The 24,036-nt window shown below is 46.6% G+C and overlaps 1 protein-coding gene across 1 annotated transcript; it reads left to right on the forward strand.

The window, feature by feature from the left end:
* The first annotated feature begins 1,361 nt into the window (after window positions 1-1,361).
* On the forward strand, window positions 1,362-14,531 carry HIGD1A (HIG1 hypoxia inducible domain family member 1A). The gene is made up of 4 exons (XM_069960662.1): window positions 1,362-1,761; window positions 13,198-13,302; window positions 13,384-13,518; window positions 14,177-14,531. The coding sequence occupies exons 2-4, from the start codon at window positions 13,200-13,202 to the stop codon at window positions 14,224-14,226; spliced, it is 288 nt and encodes a 95-aa protein (XP_069816763.1). The 5' UTR covers window positions 1,362-1,761; window positions 13,198-13,199; the 3' UTR covers window positions 14,227-14,531.
* Window positions 14,532-24,036: the final 9,505 nt, after the last annotated feature.

Genomic DNA, 24,036 nt, shown 5'->3' on the forward strand with positions numbered 1-24,036 from the left:
GGGCGGTGTGGTCAATAGAGGGGGTGTGATGAGGCGCTAACATTTCAGGTCTCACCTCAGGCAGGAGAAACCTTAGAATCCGCTCTGCATGTAACAACAACCTGGCCCCTTGTCTGGGGGGTGCTGTGTATGCCTCTGCTCACACACAGAGACTTATCCTGGGGGTCTCTGCTCACACACAGAGACTTATCCTGGGGGTCTCCCGGCCTCTGCTCACACACAGAGACTTATCCTGGGGGTCTCCCGGCCTCTGCTCACACACAGAGACTTATCCTGGGGGTCTCTGCTCACACACAGTCAGTTATCCTGGGGGTCTCTGCTCACACACAGTTATCCTGGGGGTCTCTGCTCACACACAGTTATCCTGGGGGTCTCTGCTCACACACAGTCAGTTATCCTGGGGGTCTCTGCTCACACACAGTTATCCTGGGGGTCTCTGCTCACACACAGTCACTTATCCTGGGGGTCTCTGCTCACACACAGTCACTTATCCTGGGGGTCTCTGCTCACACACAGTCACTTATCCTGGGGGTCTCTGCTCACACACAGTCACTTATCCTGGGGGTCTCTGCACACACACAGTCACTTATCCTGGGGGTCTCTGCACACACACAGTCACTTATCCTGGGGGTCTCTGCTCACACACAGTCACTTATCCTGGGGGTCTCTGCTCACACACAGTCACTTATCCTGGGGGTCTCTGCTCACACACAGTTATCCTGGGGGTCTCTGCTCACACACAGTCACTTATCCTGGGGGTCTCTGCTCACACACAGTCACTTATCCTGGGGGTCTCTGCTCACACACAGTTATCCTGGGGGTCTCTGCTCACACACAGTCACTTATCCTGGGGGTCTCTGCACACACACAGTCACTTATCCTGGGGGTCTCTGCTCACACACAGTCACTTATCCTGGGGGTCTCTGCTCACACACAGTCACTTATCCTGGGGGTCTCTGCTCACACACAGTTATCCTGGGGGTCTCTGCTCACACACAGTCACTTATCCTGGGGGTCTCTGCTCACACACAGTCACTTATCCTGGGGGTCTCTGCTCACACACAGTTATCCTGGGGGTCTCTGCTCACACACAGTCACTTATCCTGGGGGTCTCTGCTCACACACAGTCACTTATCCTGGGGGTCTCTGCTCACACACAGTCACTTATCCTGGGGGTCTCTGCTCACACACAGTCACTTATCCTGGGGGTCTCTGCTCACACACAGTCACTTATCCTAGGGGTCTCTGCTCACACACAGTCACTTATCCTGGGGGTGACCGAGCTGAGTCACCCTGACAGCGCAGACTGCCAGGTTCATCCTCAGGCGCAGTCTCCATGGTAACCGACTGGTGACGTCACGACGCCAGGAACGCAGACCCCATAATTGGTAGTGGCACGTCGAGCCACGAGCCTCAAATTAATCAGTCTGGCTCCGCCCACAGAGCACTACCACCAATCAGACAAAAGCCCGTGTCTGTGACGTCACAGCGCGAGACACTCTGGGAGTTGTAGTTTTGTGGCTGTTATGAAGGTTTAATGCCCTCTATGGGGCAGGAGCTTATGGCGTCGCCGTTACCGTTAGCAGGTGATTAGTCCGGGCCGGACACCGGGACACTGTATTATTAGCACGGGAAGGTCACTATGGACTCCACCTTAACCTTGGTGACGTGTCGGCCCCGCCCCGTGACGTCAGGAGCCCGTGTAGGTGATAAGAGGCGACCCCGCGCCCCCTGACAGCAGGCGCGGCATCTCACCTTACGGTATGTATCTAAGTTATTGTCACACACGTTGTATGTATCTAAGCTATTGTATCACACAGTGTATGTATCGCACCTTACGGTATGTATCTAAGCTATTGTATCACACAGTGTATGTATCTAAGCTATTGTATCACACAGTGTATGTATCTAAGCTATTGTATCACACAGTGTATGTATCGCACCTTGCGGTATGTATCTAAGCTATTGTATCACACAGTGTATGTATCTAAGCTATTGTATCACACAGTGTATGTATCTAAGCTATTGTATCACACAGTGTATGTATCTAAGCTATTGTATCACACAGTGTATGTATCTAAGCTATTGTATCACACAGTGTATGTATCTAAGCTATTGTATCACACAGTGTATGTATCTAAGCTATTGTATCACACAGTGTATGTATCTAATCTGAGGTGCCTATGTTACTGATGAGGCTGAAGTTGGGCCTGGTATGTTACTGTCTGATTATATACAGGAGGCATGTATCTAATGGATGTGAGGCGGTGTTCACACTGTGCGGTGTACCCTGCAGTCTATAGCCTATATATATATATATATATATATGATGTAAGGGGACGGCGCTCCCATTAGAGACACAAGTGATGGGATTCTTCAGCCTCCGTCTCCTCCGCTCGTATCTCATTGAGTGGATGGAAATGTCGCAGCTTTGGTGGCGAATAATCCCATCACTTGTGTCTGTAATCGGAGCGCCGTCTCATTACATCTCTATTGTGGAAGCCTGAGCCGTGCAGTGCCATACTATATATATATATATATATATATATATGATACAGCAGAGCCCCCATGTGCAGTATATATGTGTATACAGACAGCGGAGCCCCCATGTGCAGTATATATGTGTATACAGACAGCGGAGCCCCCATGTGCAGTATATATGTGTATACAGACAGCGGAGCCCCCATGTGCAGTATATATGTGTATACAGACAGCGGAGCCCCCATGTGCAGTATATATGTGTATACAGACAGCGGAGCCCCCATGTGCAGTATATATGTGTATACAGACAGCGGAGCCCCCATGTGCAGTATATATGTGTATACAGACAGCGGAGCCCCCATGTGCAGTATATATGTGTATACAGACAGCGGAGCCCCCATGTGCAGTATATATGTGTATACAGACAGCGGAGCCCCCATGTGCAGTATATATGTGTATACAGACAGCGGAGCCCCCATGTGCAGTATATATGTGTATACAGACAGCGGAGCCCCCATGTGCAGTATATATGTGTATACAGACAGCGGAGCCCCCATGTGCAGTATATATGTGTATACAGACAGCGGAGCCCCCATGTGCAGTATATATGTGTATACAGACAGCGGAGCCCCCATGTGCAGTATATATGTGTATACAGACAGCGGAGCCCCCATGTGCAGTATATATGTGTATACAGACAGCGGAGCCCCCATGTGCAGTATATATGTGTATACAGACAGCGAGCCCCCATGTGCAGTATATATGTGTATACAGACAGCGGAGCCCCCATGTGCAGTATATATGTGTATACAGACAGCGGAGCCCCCATGTGCAGTATATATGTGTATACAGACAGCGGAGCCCCCATGTGCAGTATATATGTGTATACAGACAGCGGAGCCCCCATGTGCAGTATATATGTGTATACAGACAGCGGAGCCCCCATGTGCAGTATATATGTGTATACAGACAGCGGAGCCCCCATGTGCAGTATATATGTGTATACAGACAGCGGAGCCCCCATGTGCAGTATATATGTGTATACAGACAGCGGAGCCCCCATGTGCAGTATATATGTGTATACAGACAGCGGAGCCCCCATGTGCAGTATATATGTGTATACAGACAGCGGAGCCCCCATGTGCAGTATATATGTGTATACAGACAGCGGAGCCCCCATGTGCAGTATATATGTGTATACAGACAGCGGAGCCCCCATGTGCAGTATATATGTGTATACAGACAGCGGAGCCCCCATGTGCAGTATATATGTGTATACAGACAGCGGAGCCCCCATGTGCAGTATATATGTGTATACAGACAGCGGAGCCCCCATGTGCAGTATATATGTGTATACAGACAGCGGAGCCCCCATGTGCAGTATATATGTGTATACAGACAGCGGAGCCCCCATGTGCAGTATATATGTGTATACAGACAGCGGAGCCCCCATGTGCAGTATATATGTGTATACAGACAGCGGAGCCCCCATGTGCAGTATATATGTGTATACAGACAGCGGAGCCCCCATGTGCAGTATATATGTGTATACAGACAGCGGAGCCCCCATGTGCAGTATATATGTGTATACAGACAGCGGAGCCCCCATGTGCAGTATATATGTGTATACAGACAGCGGAGCCCCCATGTGCAGTATATATGTGTATACAGACAGCGGAGCCCCCATGTGCAGTATATATGTGTATACAGACAGCGGAGCCCCCATGTGCAGTATATATGTGTATACAGACAGCGGAGCCCCCATGTGCAGTATATATGTGTATACAGACAGCGGAGCCCCCATGTGCAGTATATATGTGTATACAGACAGCGGAGCCCCCATGTGCAGTATATATGTGTATACAGACAGCGGAGCCCCCATGTGCAGTATATATGTGTATACAGACAGCGGAGCCCCCATGTGCAGTATATATGTGTATACAGACAGCGGAGCCCCCCATGTGCAGTATATATGTGTATACAGACAGCGGAGCCCCCATGTGCAGTATATATGTGTATACAGACAGCGGAGCCCCCATGTGCAGTATATATGTGTATACAGACAGCGGAGCCCCCATGTGCAGTATATATGTGTATACAGACAGCGGAGCCCCCATGTGCAGTATATATGTGTATACAGACAGCGGAGCCCCCATGTGCAGTATATATGTGTATACAGACAGCGGAGCCCCCATGTGCAGTATATATGTGTATACAGACAGCGGAGCCCCCATGTGCAGTATATATGTGTATACAGACAGCGGAGCCCCCATGTGCAGTATATATGTGTATACAGACAGCGGAGCCCCCATGTGCAGTATATATGTGTATACAGACAGCGGAGCCCCCATGTGCAGTATATATGTGTATACAGACAGCGGAGCCCCCATGTGCAGTATATATGTGTATACAGACAGCGGAGCCCCCATGTGCAGTATATATGTGTATACAGACAGCGGAGCCCCCATGTGCAGTATATATGTGTATACAGACAGCGGAGCCCCCATGTGCAGTATATATGTGTATACAGACAGCGGAGCCCCCATGTGCAGTATATATGTGTATACAGACAGCGGAGCCCCCATGTGCAGTATATATGTGTATACAGACAGCGGAGCCCCCATGTGCAGTATATATGTGTATACAGACAGCGGAGCCCCCATGTGCAGTATATATGTGTATACAGACAGCGGAGCCCCATGTGCAGTATATATGTGTATACAGACAGCGGAGCCCCCATGTGCAGTATATATGTGTATACAGACAGCGGAGCCCCCATGTGCAGTATATATGTGTATACAGACAGCGGAGCCCCCATGTGCAGTATATATGTGTATACAGACAGCGGAGCCCCCATGTGCAGTATATATGTGTATACAGACAGCGGAGCCCCCATGTGCAGTATATATGTGTATACAGACAGCGGAGCCCCCATGTGCAGTATATATGTGTATACAGACAGCGGAGCCCCCATGTGCAGTATATATGTGTATACAGACAGCGGAGCCCCCATGTGCAGTATATATGTGTATACAGACAGCGGAGCCCCCATGTGCAGTATATATGTGTATACAGACAGCGGAGCCCCCATGTGCAGTATATATGTGTATACAGACAGCGGAGCCCCCATGTGCAGTATATATGTGTATACAGACAGCGGAGCCCCCATGTGCAGTATATATGTGTATACAGACAGCGGAGCCCCCATGTGCAGTATATATGTGTATACAGACAGCGGATTTACTACTGTTCGAAAGTTTGGGGTCACGCTGAAATGTCCTTATTTTTGAAGGAAAATCTCTGTACTTTTCAATGAAGATAACTTTAAACCAATCCCCTCTATACATTGCTAATGTGGTAAATGACTATTCTAGCTGCAAATGTCTGGTGTTTGGTGCAATATCTACATAGGTGTATAGAGGCCAATTTCCAGCAACTATCACTCCAGTCTTCTAATGGTACAATGTGTTTGCTCATTGGCTCAGAAGGATAATTGATGATTAGAAAACCCTTGTGCAATCATGTTCACACATCTGAAAACAGTCTAGCTCGTTACAGAAGCTACAAAACTGACCTTCCTTTGGGCAGATTGTGTTTCTGGAGCATCACATTTGTGGGGTCAATTAAACGCTCAAAATGGCCAGAAAAAGAGAACTTTCATCTGAAACTCGACAGTCTATTCTTGTTCTTAGAAATGAAGGCTATTCCATGCCAGAAATTGCTAAGAAATAGAAGATTTCCTACAACGGTGTGTACTACTCCCTTCAGAGGACAGCACAAACAGGCTCTAACCAGAGTAGAAAAAGAAGTGGGAGGCCGCGTTGCACAACTAAGCAAGAAGATAAGCACATTAGAGTCTCTAGTTTGAGAAACAGACGCCTCACAGGTCCCCAACTGTCATCTTTATTAAAGGGGTGCTCCAGTGTGGGGGCACTTCTTTGGGGGGACCGGGGAGGAGGTGGCTGAAATAAGACGTCCATTTTACCTCCCCGGTTCCAGCGGCGGGTCCTGCATCACGTAGCGTCTCTGGCGGCGTCAGACACCCGGAAGCGGCCAGGCAACGGAGCGCCGTGATGCGGGACCCGCCGCTGGAACCGGGGAGTTAAGTTGACGTCTTTTATTTCAGCCACCTCCTCCCTGCTGGAGCACCCGTTTAAATAGTACCCGCAAAACACCAGTGTCATCATCTACAGGGAAGAGGCGGCTGCCGGATTTTGGGCTTCAGGGCAGAGTGGCAAAGAAAAAGCCATATCTGAGACTGGTCAATAAAAGAAAAGATTAAGATGGGCAAAAGAACAGATATTGGACAGAGGAAGACGGGAAAAAAGTGTTGTGGACGATGGATGAATCCAAGTTTGAGGTGTTTGGATGACAAAGAAGAAGGTTTGTGAGACGCAGAAGAAATGAGAAGATGCTGGAAGAATGCCTGACGCCATCTGTTATACATGGTGGAGGTCATGTGATGGTCTGGGGTTGGTGCTGGTAAGGTGGGAGATTTGTACAGGGTAAAAGGGATTGTGAATAAGGAAGGCGATCACTCTGCACCGCCATGCCATACCCAGTGGGCAGCGCTGTGTGTAATATATATATATAATTAGCCCCTAGTGTGCTAATATATTTATGATACAGCAGAGCCCCTGGTGTACAGTGTGTATGTATATATATATAATAAATATATATATATAATATATATATAATTTACATCGGGGACTCGGCTGTATCCTATATATACTGTACACCGGGGCCTCCTCTGTAATATATACAGTAAATCTTCATATCTAATGAATGTAAACTTACATTTCTCATGTGAATATGTACAGGTTACTGGTGTATAGCTGCCCTGTGTATGAACATATTATTATGGCGGCCTGCGGGGGGAGCTGTATGATATCACATGTCATTACTCTGGAGGCCTGTGGGGGGAGCTGTCTATCACATGTCCTTACTATGGCGGCCACAAAACACGAGTAGCCCCAGATCTTCATGCCATGTATGCTAGTGCAGGAACTGAAATCCTGGACGATCGTCAAACATATCAAGTCTTAAGAAGAGACCCTACGGTGACTTATCTCGGTGAATTAAAAATGCTTTTAAATGAGGCTAAAAAGGAAAATCTGATCAAAAATGACAAATATAAGTGTCCTTTTGATTATAACCCCACCAGGGCCACTTTTTACACCTTGCCAAAAGTGCACAAGAAAGCCAAACCCATACCCGGTCGCCCTATTGTTTCTGGGAACAACAATCTTAGAGGGGTGTAGTATTTATGTTGACAAAATCTTGAGACCACTTGTTGTCACTCTTCGGTCCTATCTACACGACACCAAAGACACTTTTCAAAACTATTTGGTCACAGATCATAATTTTGGTGAGTTTGGACGTGGAGTCCTTATACAGTAATAATCACCATGACCTCGGTTTGGAATCCACCAGTCACTTCCTAAATATAAGGGGTACACAATACCAAGACCACAATATTTTCACTCTCATCAGTCATCTTGACACACAATATTTTCACTTTCAATGGCACTATTTACAGACGGGTGAGAGGGACGGCTATGGGGATTACTTGTGCACCATCTTTCACCATCTTTTTTTTTTTGGCTTACGTAAATTGACTTTGGGCCCTCAAGGTGGCAACCTGAGTAACCTTCTTCTAAAAGAGGTCAAGTGGATCTATAAACTGGATAGCATGCACCCGAAGGGTCTAAATGAGGGTTTCACCTTCACACCTTTCATCTAATAGTAATGTGGGTCTTCACCTTGCTGCTTGTTTAATGTAAATAAATTCAGTAGCGATACTACTCGTCCATAACACTATAGTGACTCTACCCTGACAATGACCAATTTGGCACACAACGGGTTAATGTTTTTTTTTTTTTTTTTTTTTTCTTCCAAATATGGATATTTACCTATATACAGAGTTCCTGGATTACAGCATAAGATGTAGTATATGCGCAATATCTAATATCTATTATAACGAGTAGGTATAATGGTCATGTTATGCCAGTACAAAGTAATGTACTTACCGATATGGTGAACGATATACGGACAACAGAATAGGTCCCATCAATGTCCTCTTCTCTCCTGGCCTAATACCATCCATAAACTAAGTTTTCAATCATGCGCAGGATGAGACCACAACGCATAAAAACGAACCAAGTTCTCGGTCATGCGCTGTAAGTATATACTGAGCGCATCGAAATGAACTAAGTCTTCGGACATGCGCGACAGGCATGTACTGAGATACACTGTTGTAGACAAGTCTTGTGTCATGCGCAGTAACTGACACCTACACTGAATTCTCCTAAGACACGATACATGCGCAGTTTACGATACCTACACGCAATTCTTCTAAGACACGATACATGCGCAGTTCATACTCTGTAGACTGAAGAAATTCTAAGTTCACTGACATGTGCAGAGAGGCTGGACATACCCACAGGAACCGCCTATAGACCATTAAATCCATGCATATTATTGGCCCATTAGCATAAGCTATGAGCTCCCTGGCCGAATTTGAACAATGGGGAGCTTCTTCTGATTATCGCCAAGCCTTTAAAAGCTTTTACGGGCTGCCGGCACGTCACTATAGTTCTTGTTTGCCCTTGATAAAGCCACGATACAGTGGTGAAACGTCGGGGTGGTGGAGGGTTGTGTTTAGAGGTTTTTAATTGATGGTGTAACTTTGCCGATCAAACTAGCGCTGGTACTGGTCCTGAATCCCGGCAGTGGCGGCCGCTCTGCCGGGCAGGACCAGAGCTGCGCTCTTGAGTCTCGTACACAATAGAAGGCTTTAAACATATCAATTGCGATAGTAGTTAGTATCTCACTACAATATAATAGTTAGTATCTCACTACAATATAATAGCAATACTATCTAAAAAACACTGACTAACGGGCCGCTAAGCCTGCAGCAGTTTCAGTGTCAGATTTAACTGGGCTGATCTGTAAGTATTTCCCATTGCCTGTACACAGATACCTAGCCCATCTGATACTTAGCAGCGATTACCCTTACTGCCAAGATTATTGTATATTGCTATAGCAGAGAGACATAAATTTGTCCCAACAGCTATGAGACCACGTCCACAAAGCTGAGGGATAGTAGCGATCTGCTCCCGGGACACGAATACGGTTCATTTCATCCTTTCCAGAGCCGCAGAGCATTGCGATCTCCATCATGCGCTTCTCTCATGTGAGTAATCATTCTGGCTGACCCTTTTCCTGAGAGAATTGAGTGGCAGTGTTCTCTGAATCTAATGCATACTTGTCTCTTTGTTTTGCCAATATAGAATCTCTGGCATGGACAAAATAATGCATAAACCACCTATGTACTTCTACGTGTTATTAATTCTCTCACTCGCCGCTCTTTGCTCCGTCTTCAGACAATTAGTATCAATCATTGTTAGTCTGCAATGGTGACATTTTCTATTCCCTTTCGGTACACTTTTCATTAGCCAGGTCTCTTGTCTCTCTGCACGACTGATTCTTTATACTATCTGCTATTGGCCGATTACGTTTGTCACTATGGGTCTCTGAGCTCTTCTTAGTGTCGTATCACTCTCCAATATGTATCAGAATTTAATTGCATTTTAATAGCATGATTCATTGGTGTCTTTCCAAAAGAAAAACCAAATCTACACGATTTTCATTTTTTATCTTTTTATACAGTAGTTTCCTCTCTTTTCTGCTCTTCGATATGCCTTTTCTAGAATGTTTTTTGGATAATCCCTCTCTTCTAGTCTGTTCAATAGTTCTTTTGCTTGTCCCTGGTAGCCCTCTGGTTCGCTATTCAGTCTCAAGTCTCAATAAGTGTCCGTAAACTGAGTTCCTTTTGTATCTTAATACCACCAACACCATGAACATGTCCTTCACAGGGAAATTCAGGGATCAAAACCTCGAGTTCCTGGACGTAATGATTAAACAGGGAAAGATTGTCACAGAAGGGTATAGAAAGCCAACTACGAGCAATACACTTTTACACTTTAAAATTTCACACCCGTTGACAGTTAAACAAGCAATACCATACGGACAACTATTGAGACTTAAAGGGGTATTCCAGGGAAAATCAATAATTTAGCAAAGGAAAGGGTTAACCAAGGTTAACCCTTTCCTAATATACTTACCTGTTTTTTGGCCCCCCAAGGAGATCTCCGGTCCGGTCACGTGATCTTGTGGCTCGGATCCTCTTCCCCCTCCGGTTCGGTGACGTCACCCAGCCGGCGTCGCTCTCCGTCCCATTAGCAGCAGAGCACTGACCCCTGACTGGCTTGGTAGCGTGCAGCCAATCGGGGTTCAGTGCTCTGCATCCCCACACGCTTCAGAGTGGGGGTCCCCTGAGGCTGCAGTAAATTATCAGGGGTCGTCAGGCTCAGTGCCAGTCACCAGTTACATGGGCCAGCACTGCACTACAGCAGGTGAATGCGGGGTCTGGCGTCAATCATCACTCCGCAGAACCCCCCCCCCCCCCTCTGTCAGTGATGCCGACAGAGTCCCGGGAGGGGATGTGGCGCGCGGCATTACTTCATTCATAGCTACCAGACACCCGGCTGCCCACCGCATCCCTTCCCCCCCCCAGGGACTCGGGGTCGGCATCGGTGGGGAAGTAATGTGTATCGGCTGCTGATTTCCCCCCCCCCCCCTCCCTGTGTCCCTGTCAGAGATCGCTCACCCCACCCCCGGAGCGTGCTGCTGGCCCCGATCTAGGTGCCTGAGACCAGTGCAGAGATCGGGGCCAGCAGCACGCTGTGGGGGTGAGCGATCTCTGACAGGGACACAGGGAGGGGGGGCCGGGGGGATCAGCAGCCGATACACATCACTTCCCCACCGATGCCGACCCTAAGTCCCTGGGGGGAAGGGACGCGGCGGGCAGCCGGGTGTCTGGTAGCTATGAATGAAGTAATGCCGCCCGCCGCATCCCCTCCCGGGACTCGGTCGGCATCGCTGACGAGGGGGGGGGTTCTGCGGAGTGATTGACGCCAGACCCTGCATTCACCTGCTGTAGAGCCCATGTAACTGGTGACCGTCACTGAGCCAGACGTCCCCTGATAAATTACTGCAGCCTCAGGGGACCCCCACTCTGAAACGTGTGGGGATGCAGAGCACTGAACCCTGATTGGCTGCACGCCACCAAGCCAGTCAGTGCTCTGCTGCTAATGAGACGGAGAGCGACGCCGGCCGGGTGGTGACGTCACCGAACCGGAAGGAGAAGAGTTTCCGAGCTGCAAGATCATGTGACCGGACCGGAGATCTCCTTGGGGGGCCAAAAAACAACAGGTAAGTATATTAGGAAAGGGTTAACCTTGGTTAACCCTTTCCTTTGCTAAATTATTGATTTTCCCTGGAATACCCCTTTAAGAGACTGAATAGCGAACCAGAGGGCTACCAGGGACAAGCAGAAGAACTATTGAACAGACTAGAAGAGGGATTATCCAAAAACATTCTAGAAAAGGCATATCGAAGAGCAGAAAAGAGAGGAAACTACTGTATAAAAAGATTAAAAATGAAAATTAGATTTGGTTTTTCTTTTGGAAAGACACCAATGAATCATGCAATTAAATTCTGGTACATATTGGAGAGTGATACGACTCTAAGAAGAGCTCAGAGACCCATAGTGACAAACGTAATCGGCCAATAGCAGATAGTATAAAGGATCAGTCGTGCAGAGAGACAAGAGACTTGGCTAATGAAAAATGTACCGAAAGGGAATAGAAAATGCCACCATTGCAGACTAACAAAATGATTGATACTAATTGTCTGAAGACGGAGCAAAGAGCGGCGAGTGAGAGAATTAATAACACGTAGAAGTACATATGTGGTTTATGCATTATTTTGTCCATGCCAGAGATTCTATATTGGCAAAACCAAGAGACAAGTATGCATTAGATTCAGAGAACACTGCCACTCAATTCTCTCAGGAAAAGGGTCAGCCAGAATGATTACTCACATGAGAGAAGCGCATGATGGAGATCGCAATGCTCTGCGGCTCTGGAAAGGATAGGCGTCTGCAAAGATGGAGGAGACAGACACCACAGACTCCTGCAAAGAGAGGCTTATCTCATATCTCACATTGAAGCTTTAGGGCCGCTCGGCATGAACGATAAGAACGAGTTACACGTGTTCCTAATGTTTTTAATGTGTTATGTTGTTCTTACTACGTTTTTTACGTCACCCAGGGGGTGGGGTATTTAACCATGGGTAGTATGACGCGATGGTGTCAATCACCAGCTAGAGAAGTGTTCTGTTGAACACGAAAGGTCACAGCGACGCACGACGTATGTGCCATGCTCCCGCTCCTTGCGGCTTTTTTAGCTGTTAATGCTTTGAAATAAAGAGGAAGATACACTACCGGGTGAGTGCCATGTTTTAATTTAGATCTTCATAGTGATGAAAAACTTCAGTTCCTGCATTACTATGGCAGCCTGCGGGGGCAGCTGTAGTGTATATCACATGTCATTACTATGGCAGCCTGCAGGGGGAGCTGTAGTGTATGATCACATGCCATTATTATAGCGGCCTGCGGGGGGAGCTGTATGGTATCACATGTCATTACTAAAGCGGCCTGCGGGGGGGAGCTGTATGGTATCACATGTCATTACTATAGCGGCGGGGGGAGCTGTATGGTATCACATGTCATTACTATAGCGGCCTGCAGGGGGAGCTGTAGTGCAGTGTTACATGATCCATCCTCTGATTGGCTCTTGTCTCCTCCGGCAGACATGGCTTCTAACACCGGAGATGTCCTCCCCACCTACGAGCTCAGCGAGACTCAGACCTCAAAGCTGATTAAGAAATCCCGGGAGTCCCCGTTTGTTCCTGTGGGTGAGTGTTACCCATGACTATTCCGGCCCGCTCTGGCCTGTTAACCTTTGCTGTGTCGGTGACTGCTCTTCTGTGTTTTAGGCATTGCCGGATTTGCTGCAGTTGTGGCTTATGGACTCTACAAGCTGAGATATCGAGGAGACACCAAGATGTCCGTCCACCTCATACACATGCGAGTCGGGGCGCAGGGATTTGTGGTCGGTGCAATGACTTGTGGTGAGTGTGGGGGGGGGGGGTAGCTAGTGCCCAGTGATTTGGGTGGGGTCACTAGTGATGGAAGGGTGACCAGTGTTGGGGATGTTCGGGTAGACTCCTCACCATCTCTGTAGTGACCAGTGTTGGGTCCTCTATTAGACATTTTGTGGTCTCTGTAGTTACCAGTGGTGGAGGGGCTCCTCTTCTCATTTGTAGTGATCGTTGTTGGGGGTCTAAGGTTACAGATCTCGCCATCTCTGTAGTGGCCATGGTATAGGGGTTGGTCGGGGTGCTGAGGTTGATGGCTCGCCATCTCTTTAGTAACCAGTGTTGGGGTCCTTGGTTAGATGTTAAACTGTCTCTCTGATGTTGGGTGTGCTTGGGTAGATTCCTCTTCCCCCACCAACCCATCAAATACAGATTGCGACAGATGACGTGGCATCTAACCAAGGACCCCCTCATTGGTCACTACCAAGGAGATGATTGGTTGGATACCTTGTCTATTCTGTAGTGACCGGTGTTTGGTGTCTGGACTTCTCATCTCCTCTGAAGTGACCAGTGGTGGGGTTCTCAGTGGGTGTTCAGTTAGATGTTTCGCCATCTCTGTAGTGACTGGTGGTGGTGGGTCTCGGTTGGCTGTCTTGCCATCTCTGTATGACAATGTCCTTCTCTCTTCCAGGTGTGCTGTACTCTATGTACAAGGAATATCTGGCCAAGCCCAGTGAGTAGAGGCTCCTTGTGATCTTGGGGAAGGTTCTATGGACTGATGCCGGGCTTGTCGTGGCCGTCCTCTCGCCCATGGTGCCCTGGACTTCTGGGTTATGGACACATTACCTGAAGTGCTGGAGCGGATTATATTTATTTTTATGATATTAGATTTTATGGTAATATGATGCTTCATCTGCTGCTGGTGACCAGGAGGGGGTGCTCCACCCAGCGGCGAGCCCACCTGTCCCGCTCAGCAGACTCTGCTCGGGGTGGTACATTCAACTCGCCTGTCCTTATCCTCAGGATAATAAAACATGTTGCCCGCTCTTCTGTGTTTTTGCAAAGTGACCGTTCCCTCCTGACCGCTCTACATGAGTCCTGTGTGTGGATAGTCATCGCCCCCTGCTGACCGCTCTACGCGAATCGTGTGTGGATAGTCACTGCCGCCTGTTGACCGCTCTACACAAGTCTTGTGTGTACAGATAGTGACCGCTCTACACGAGTCCTGTGTGCACAGATAGTGACCGCTCTACACGAGTCCTGTGTGCACAGATAGTGACCGCTCTACACGAGTCCTGTGTGCACAGATAGTGACCGCTCTACACGAGTCTTGTGTGCACAGATAGTGACCGCTCTACACGAGTCTTGTGTGCACAGATAGTGACCGCTCTACACGAGTCTTGTGTGTACAGATAGTGACCGCTCTACACGAGTCCTGTGTGCGCAGATAGTGACCGCTCTACACGAGTCCTGTGTGCGCAGATAGTGACCGCTCTACACGAGTCTTGTGTGCACAGATAGTGACCGCTCTACACGAGTCTTGTGTGCACAGATAGTGACCGCCTCCTGCTGACTGCTCCACATGCTCTCAGAAAGACTGTGCTACAGTCACATGCACACATGGCTAGGTATGCATTCCTTATTATGTGCCCGCATCTCCCTGCCTGACGGTAGTTTCTAAGCTTAAAGGGTAACTCCGCATAAGGAAAACTTTAATTTTTTTTGTTAAAAGTTCTATAGATATGTCTATATAATATATTACAGTATCGGTGTGGTTCTGCCACACTGGTAGCTGATAGAAATCCATGAAGTGAAGAAAAAATGGCCCCTTTGCTAATCCACATTGTCTCCTGCTCCCACTGCTCTCCTCCGTTAGGAGACAAATCTTCCATGCCTGTGTCTCACAGTGTGTGTGTATTTGCTGAGCACAGGCTGATGGTGCAGATAGGGAGCAGGCTGTGATGTCACTGGAGGCGGAATTAGATCCCCCAATCCCCTGAGTGATCCACCATCTCTGACCAGCCAGAAGAAGCTGATGCAACTTCACTGATTGTGCAGAAGTGTGTAGTGTGCAGAAGGTCTATGTTAACACATGCTCGAGTGTCATTGCAATACTGCAGCACTTTCACAAAAATGATGCAATAACACAAGTAAATGATGCTATACAGATGAGAGCCGGAACTGCCAGTCCCACCTGGAGACAAAAAACAAGGCATAAACAGTATATCCCATGTAAGATAATATTGCATAAAGTCCTTATTGTGCGGCTCAACTTCACAGATAAAGGATGCGCAATCATAATATGTGCATGGAGATGAAAAGGAAATAAATTCAAAATGTTCTTTACTTTATTCCAAGATCAGCATTACAAGTAGACAATACAGTGTGCTGTGTGGTGTTACAGGTAGAGAATACAGTGTACTGTGTGGTGTTACAGGTAGATGATACAGTGCTGTGTGGTGTTACAGGTAGAGAATGCAGCGTGCTGTGTGGTGTTACAGGTAGAGAATATAGGGTGCTGTGTGGTGTTACATGTAGAGAGTACAGTGCTGTGTGGTGTTACAGGTAGAGAATACAGTGCTGTGTGGTGTTACAGGTAGAGAATACAGCGTGCTGTGTGATGTTACAGGTAGAGAATACAGCGTGCTGTGTGGTGTTACAGGTAGAGAATACAGCATGCTGTGTGGTGTTACAGGTAGAGAATACAGCGTGCTGTGAGGTGTTACAGGTAGAGAATACAGTGTGCTGTGTGGTGTTACAGGTAGAGAATACAGTGTGCTGTGTGGTGTTACAGGTAGAGAATACAGCGTGCTGTGTGGTGTTACAGGTAGAGAATACAGCGTGCTGTGAGGTGTTACAGGTAGAGAATACAGTGTGCTGTGTGGTGTTACAGGTAGAGAATACAGCATGCTGTGTGGTGTTACAGGTAGAGAATACAGCGTGCTGTGAGGTGTTACAGGTAGAGAATACAGTGTGCTGTGTGGTGTTACAGGTAGAGAATACAGTGCTGTGTGGTGTTACAGGTAGAGAATACAGTGCTGTGTGGTGTTACAGGTAGAGAATACAGAGTGCTGTGTGGTGTTACAGGTAGAGAATACAGTGCTGTGTGGTGTTACAGGTAGAGAATACAGCGTGCTGTGTGGTGTTACAGGTAGAGAATACAGCGCTGTGTGGTGTTACAGGTAGAGAATACAGTGTGCTGTGTGGTGTTACAGGTAGAGAATACAGTGCTGTGTGGTGTTACAGGTAGAGAATACAGCGCGCTGTGTGGTGTTACAGGTAGAGAATACAGCGCGCTGTGTGGTGTTACAGGTAGAGAATACAGCGTGCTGTGTGGTGTTACAGGTAGAGAATACAGTGCTGTGTGGTGTTACAGGTAGAGAATACAGTGCTGTGTGGTGTTACAGGTAGGGAATACAGTGCTGTGTGGTGTTACAGGTAGGGAATACAGTGCTGTGTGGTGTTACAGGTAGAGAATACAGTGTGCTGTGTGGTGTTACAGGTAGAGAATACAGTGCTGTGTGGTGTTACAGGTAGAGAATACAGGGTGCTGTGTGGTGTTACAGGTAGAGAATACAGTGGTGTTACAGGTAGAGAATACAGCGCGCTGTGTGGTGTTACAGGTAGAGAATACAGTGTGCTGTGTGGTGTTACAGGTAGAGAATACAGTGCTGTGTGGTGTTACAGGTAGACAATACAGTGTGCTGTGTGGTGTTACAGGTAGAGAATACAGTGCTGTGTGGTGTTACAGGTAGAGAATACAGCGCGCTGTGTGGTGTTACAGGTAGAGAATACAGTGCTGTGTGGTGTTACAGGTAGAGAATACAGCGTGCTGTGTGGTGTTACAGGTAGAGAATACAGCGTACTGTGTGGTGTTACAGGTAGAGAATAGTGTGCTGTGTGGTGTTACAGGTAGAGAATGCAGCGTGCTGTGTGGTGTTACAGGTAGAGAATACAGGGTGCTGTGTGGTGTTACAGGTAGAGAATACAGTTCTGTGTGGTGTTACAGGTAGAGAATACAGCGTGCTGTGTGGTGTTACAGGTAGAGAATAGTGTGTGCTGTGTGGTGTTACAGGTAGAGAATACAGGGTGCTGTGTGGTGTTACAGGCAGAGAATACAGTGTGCTGTGTGGTGTTACAGGTAGAGAATACAGTGCTGTGTGGTGTTACAGGTAGAGAATACAGCGTGCTGTGTGGTGTTACAGGTAGAGAATACAGTGCTGTGTGGTGTTACAGGTAGAGAATACAGTGCTGTGTGGTGTTACAGGTAGAGAATACAGTGTGCTGTGTGGTGTTACAGGTAGAGAATACAGGGTGCTGTGTGGTGTTACAGGCAGAGAATACAGCATGCTGTGTGGTGTTACAGGTAGAGAATACAGCATGCTGTGTGGTGTTACAGGTAGAGAATACAGCATGCTGTGTGGTGTTACAGGTAGAGAATACAGCGTGCTGTGAGGTGTTACAGGTAGAGAATACAGCGTGCTGTGTGGTGTTACAGGTAGAGAATACAGTGTGCTGTGTGGTGTTACAGGTAGAGAATACAGCATGCTGTGTGGTGTTACAGGTAGAGAATACAGCGTGCTGTGAGGTGTTACAGGTAGAGAATACAGTGTGCTGTGTGGTGTTACAGGTAGAGAATACAGTGCTGTGTGGTGTTACAGGTAGAGAATACAGTGCTGTGTGGTGTTACAGGTAGAGAATACAGAGTGCTGTGTGGTGTTACAGGTAGAGAATACAGTGCTGTGTGGTGTTACAGGTAGAGAATACAGCGTGCTGTGTGGTGTTACAGGTAGAGAATACAGCGCTGTGTGGTGTTACAGGTAGAGAATACAGTGTGCTGTGTGGTGTTACGGGTAGAGAATACAGTGTGCTGTGTGGTGTTACAGGTAGAGAATACAGCGCGCTGTGTGGTGTTACAGGTAGAGAATACAGCGCGCTGTGTGGTGTTACAGGTAGAGAATACAGCGTGCTGTGTGGTGTTACAGGTAGAGAATACAGTGCTGTGTGGTGTTACAGGTAGAGAATACAGTGCTGTGTGGTGTTACAGGTAGGGAATACAGTGCTGTGTGGTGTTACAGGTAGGGAATACAGTGCTGTGTGGTGTTACAGGTAGAGAATACAGTGTGCTGTGTGGTGTTACAGGTAGAGAATACAGTGCTGTGTGGTGTTACAGGTAGAGAATACAGGGTGCTGTGTGGTGTTACAGGTAGAGAATACAGTGGTGTTACAGGTAGAGAATACAGCGCGCTGTGTGGTGTTACAGGTAGAGAATACAGTGTGCTGTGTGGTGTTACAGGTAGAGAATACAGTGCTGTGTGGTGTTACAGGTAGACAATACAGTGTGCTGTGTGGTGTTACAGGTAGAGAATACAGTGCTGTGTGGTGTTACAGGTAGAGAATACAGCGCGCTGTGTGGTGTTACAGGTAGAGAATACAGTGCTGTGTGGTGTTACAGGTAGAGAATACAGCGTGCTGTGTGGTGTTACAGGTAGAGAATACAGTGTGCTGTGTGGTGTTACAGGTAGAGAATAGTGTGCTGTGTGGTGTTACAGGTAGAGAATACAGTGTGCTGTGTGGTGTTACAGGTAGAGAATACAGGGTGCTGTGTGGTGTTACAGGTAGAGAATACAGTTCTGTGTGGTGTTACAGGTAGAGAATACAGCGTGCTGTGTGGTGTTACAGGTAGAGAATGCAGCGTGCTGTGTGGTGTTACAGGTAGAGAATACAGGGTGCTGTGTGGTGTTACAGGTAGAGAATACAGTTCTGTGTGGTGTTACAGGTAGAGAATACAGCGTGCTGTGTGGTGTTACAGGTAGAGAATAGTGTGTGCTGTGTGGTGTTACAGGTAGAGAATACAGGGTGCTGTGTGGTGTTACAGGCAGAGAATACAGTGCTGTGTGGTGTTACAGGTAGGGAATACAGTGCTGTGTGGTGTTACAGGTAGAGAATACAGCGTGCTGTGTGGTGTTACAGGTAGAGAATACAGTGCTGTGTGGTGTTACAGGTAGAGAATACAGTGCTGTGTGGTGTTACAGGTAGAGAATACAGTGTGCTGTGTGGTGTTACAGGTAGAGAATACAGGGTGCTGTGTGGTGTTACAGGCAGAGAATACAGGGTGCTGTGTGGTGTTACAGGCAGAGAATACAGTGCTGTTACAGGTAGAGAATACAGTGTGCTGTGTGGTGTTACAGGTAGAGAATACAGCGTGCTGTGTGGTGTTACAGGTAGATGATACAGTGTGCTGTGTGGTGTTACAGGTAGATGATACAGTGTGCTGTGTGGTGTTACAGGTAGAGAATACAGCGTGCTGTGTGGTGTTACAGGTAGAGAATACAGCGTGCTGTGTGGTGTTACAGGTAGAGAATACAGTGCAGTGTGGTGTTACAGGTAGAGAATACAGCGTGCTGTGTGGTGTTACAGGTAGAGAATACAGTGTGCTGTGTGGTGTTACAGGTAGAGAATACAGTGCTGTGTGGTGTTACAGGTAGAGAATACAGCGTGCTGTGTGGTGTTACAGGTAGAGAATACAGTGTGCTGTGTGGTGTTACAGGTAGGGAATACAGTGTGCTGTTACAGGTAGAGAATACAGTGCACTGTGTGGTGTTACAGGTAGAGAATACAGTGCTGTGTGGTGTTACAGGTAGAGAATACAGGGTGCTGTGTGGTGTTACAGGTAGAGAATACAGTGTGCTGTGTGGTGTTACAGGTAGAGAATACAGTGCTGTGTGGTGTTACAGGTAGAGAATACAGTGTGGTGTTACAGGTAGGGAATACAGGGTGCTGTGTGGTGTTACAGGTAGAGAATACAGTGTGCTGTGTGGTGTTACAGGTAGAGAATACAGTGCTGTGTGGTGTTACAGGTAGAGAATACAGGGTGCTGTGTGGTGTTACAGGTAGAGAATACAGTGTGCTGTGTGGTGTTACAGGTAGAGAATACAGTGCTGTGTGGTGTTACAGGTAGAGAATACAGTGTGGTGTTACAGGTAGGGAATACAGCGTGCTGTGTGGTGTTACAGGTAGAGAATACAGTGCTGTGTGGTGTTACAGGTAGAGAATACAGCGTGCTGTGTGGTGTTACAGGTAGAGAATACAGTTCTGTGTGGTGTTACAGGTAGAGAATACAGCATGCTGTGTGGTGTTACAGGTAGAGAATACAGTGCTGTGTGGTGTTACAGGTAGAGAATACAGTGCTGTGTGGTGTTACAGGTAGGGAATACAGGGTGCTGTGTGGTGTTACAGGTAGAGAATACAGCGTGCTGTGTGGTGTTACAGGTAGAGAATACAGTGCTGTGTGGTGTTACAGGTAGAGAATACAGTGCTGTGTGGTGTTACAGGTAGAGAATACAGTGTGCTGTGTGTGGTGTTACAGGTAGAGAATACAGTGTGCTGTGTGGTGTTACAGGTAGAGAATACAGTGTGCTGTGTGTGGTGTTACAGGTAGAGAATACAGCGTGCTGTGTGGGGGAGACAATGAAATTATAAATTACTGCAAATTATTCACTAACACAATGAGGCTCGGTTCACACGTTGTAACAGTGCAGCTGTATTTGCGGCTGTAATTGTGCGGCGGTATTTTTGGTGGTTCTTGTGTATGCTTGGAAGTATAGGATATGCGGCTGCACAGTGCACACTATGTCTGAATCTACGGCCCTATCGTAAACGGACCCGTAAAAAATGAACAAGACCATTGTTTGCGGCTGAACATGCGGCCGTGGATTGACAGGCGGTCCGTACGGAGTACTTCAAAAATAGCCGGCAATGATGCCGAATGCCGATGCCTCTAATAGTTAATATATTAAATTAATAAAACACATTCTCTTTATAATAAAGTCCCTTTCGTTGGTCAATAATTTATTTCTAACGAATCCATCATTTTGCAATTAAATATACTGTTAAAAAAAATAGATATATAAATAAATGTATATTTATCTATATATTTATTTTTTGACAGTATATTGAATTGCACAATGATGGATTCGTTAGAATTAAATTATTGACCAACGAAACAGAATTTATTTCCACGAAAATGTGTTTTATTAATTAAATATTAATTAGTACAGGAAGCTCCATAAGCCGTTAATTCATATTGCCGGTAATAGAGCTTTCTGTACTAATCATCACTTTACTTTAATTAAAACATCAAATGTTTCTTCTAATTATGTTATCACAATAGCATTATTAGAAGAAACATTTAGAATTATATGTGCGCTCAGCTGATTGGGTGCAGTCTGACATCAGTCTGGCCCCCAGGGGGTTAAGGGGGATACAATACATCCTCCCTTAACCCCTTGGGGGCCAGACTGTAAGCAGCGATCTGTAAAGATGCTGCATACTGTAAGGAGCACAACACCGCTCACAATGATGGGTGTTGTGCTCCTGTTTGTGTGTTTTTTGTGTGTTTCTCCCTTTTTGTTTTTCAGATATCGGTATCCTGGGGATTACGTTGGATTCCGTGGACTACGTCGATGACCAGCGGTTGTTCTTTGAATTTTTTTAATAAAATGGTCAATGAGGGGTGTGGGGGTGTTTTTATTTGAATAAAAAAATATTTTAAACTTGTGTCTTGTCTTTATTTCTTTACTTTATAGACTTAGTAGTGGGAGCCGTCTAATAGACGGAATCCATTACTAAGTCGGGGCCTAGTGTTAGCCGGTATAAAATGGCTAACACTAACCCCCTATTATTACCCCAGTACCCAATGCCACCAGGGGTACTGGGAAGAGCCGGGTGCCAGTGGTCCCGGAGCGCCAATATTGACGCTCCGGGACCGGGCGGCAGCAGGCTGGTAAGATTTAGGCTGGGGAGGGCCTAAACCAATGGCTCTTCCCACCCTGGTGTTACCAGGCTGCTGTCGTTTGGTTTTTAACCCGGCTGGTTATAAAAATAGGGGGGACCCTATGCGGGATTTTTTTTTAAATAAAAAATAATTTAAAAAAACCGCATAGGGTCCCCCCTATTTTTATAACCAGCCGGGTTAAAAACCAAGCGACAGCAGCCTGGTAACACCAGGGTGGGAAGAGCCATTGGTTTAGGCCCTCCCCAGCCTAAATCTTACCAGCCTGCTGCCGCCCGGTCCAGGAGCGCCAATATTGACGCTCCGGGACCACTGGCACCCGGCTCTTCCCAGTACCCCTGGTGGCATTGGGTACTGGGGTAATAATAGGGGGTTAGTGTTAGCCATTTTATACCGGCTAACACTAGGCCCCAACTTAGTAATGGATTCCGTCTATTAGACGGCTTCCACTACTAAGTCTATAAAGTAAAGAAATAAAGACAAGACACAAGTTAAAAAATTTTTTTATTCAAATAAAAACACCCCCACACCCCTCATTGACCATTTTATTAAAAAAATTCAAAGAACAACCACTGGTCATCGACGTAGTCCACGGAATCCGACGTAATCCACAGGATACCGATATCTGAAAAACAAAAAGGGAGAAACACACAAAAAACACACAAACAGGAGCACAACACCCATCATTGTGAGCGGTGTTGTGCTCCTTACAGTATGCAGCATCTTTACAGATCGCTGCTTACAGTCTGACCCCCAAGGGGTTAAGGGAGGATGTATTGTATCCCCCTTAACCCCCTGGGGGCCAGACTGATGTCAGACTGCACCCATCCCAGCAAGGAAGGGGTTAAGTGACCCCTCCTTCCTTGCTGGGAGGGGTGCAGTGCTGGGGAGGGGGTGGGGAGAGCTGTATACTCACCCCGATGTTGTCTCTTCGCTGGTCCGCAGCACAATGAAGTCACTGTGCTGCGGACCGGCTAATTATATGTACGGTCAGCCGAACAGCCAATCAGCTGAGCGCACATATAATTCTAAATGCTTCTTCTAATAATGCTATTGTCATAACATAATTAGAAGAAACATTTGATGTTTTCATTAAAGTAAAGTGATGATTAGTACAGAAAGCTCTATTACCGGCAATATGAATTAACGGCTTATGGAGCTTCCTGTACTAATTAATATTTAATGAATAAAACACATTTTCGATGAAATAAAATCAGTTTCGTTGGTCAATAATTTAATTCTAACGAATCCATCATTGTGCAATTAAATATACTGTCAAAAAATAATTATATATATAAATATACATTTATTTATATATCTATTTATTTTAACAGTATATTTAATTGCAAAATGATGGATTCGTTAGAATTTAATTATTGACCAATGAAAGGGACTTTATTACAACGAAAATGTGTTTTATTAATTTAATATATTAACCATGAGAGACATCGGCATTAGTGCAGAGGATCGCAAACCCCGGTAATAGCAATTCATGTAAACTGTTTCCCTGCTTTCCCAGATGCATCCAGAGGTGTTTCCATCACTTTCTTAAGATTTTATTTGTTATTTTTAGTTGAACCAGATTTCCAAGTAAATGACCGTATGTTTTCAGCCGCATGTCTATTTTTTCCCACGGCCGGAGTTTCATCCGCACATTTACAGCCGCATAAAAAATACAGCCGCACAGTTACAGCGTGTAAACCCAGCCTGAAACTGCAATGTGTGAACACAGCCTAGATGTTCTGCTACAGATTTGT

The sequence above is a fragment of the Dendropsophus ebraccatus genome, chromosome 2 (genome assembly GCF_027789765.1).
Source record: "Dendropsophus ebraccatus isolate aDenEbr1 chromosome 2, aDenEbr1.pat, whole genome shotgun sequence".
NCBI lineage: Eukaryota > Metazoa > Chordata > Amphibia > Anura > Hylidae > Dendropsophus > Dendropsophus ebraccatus.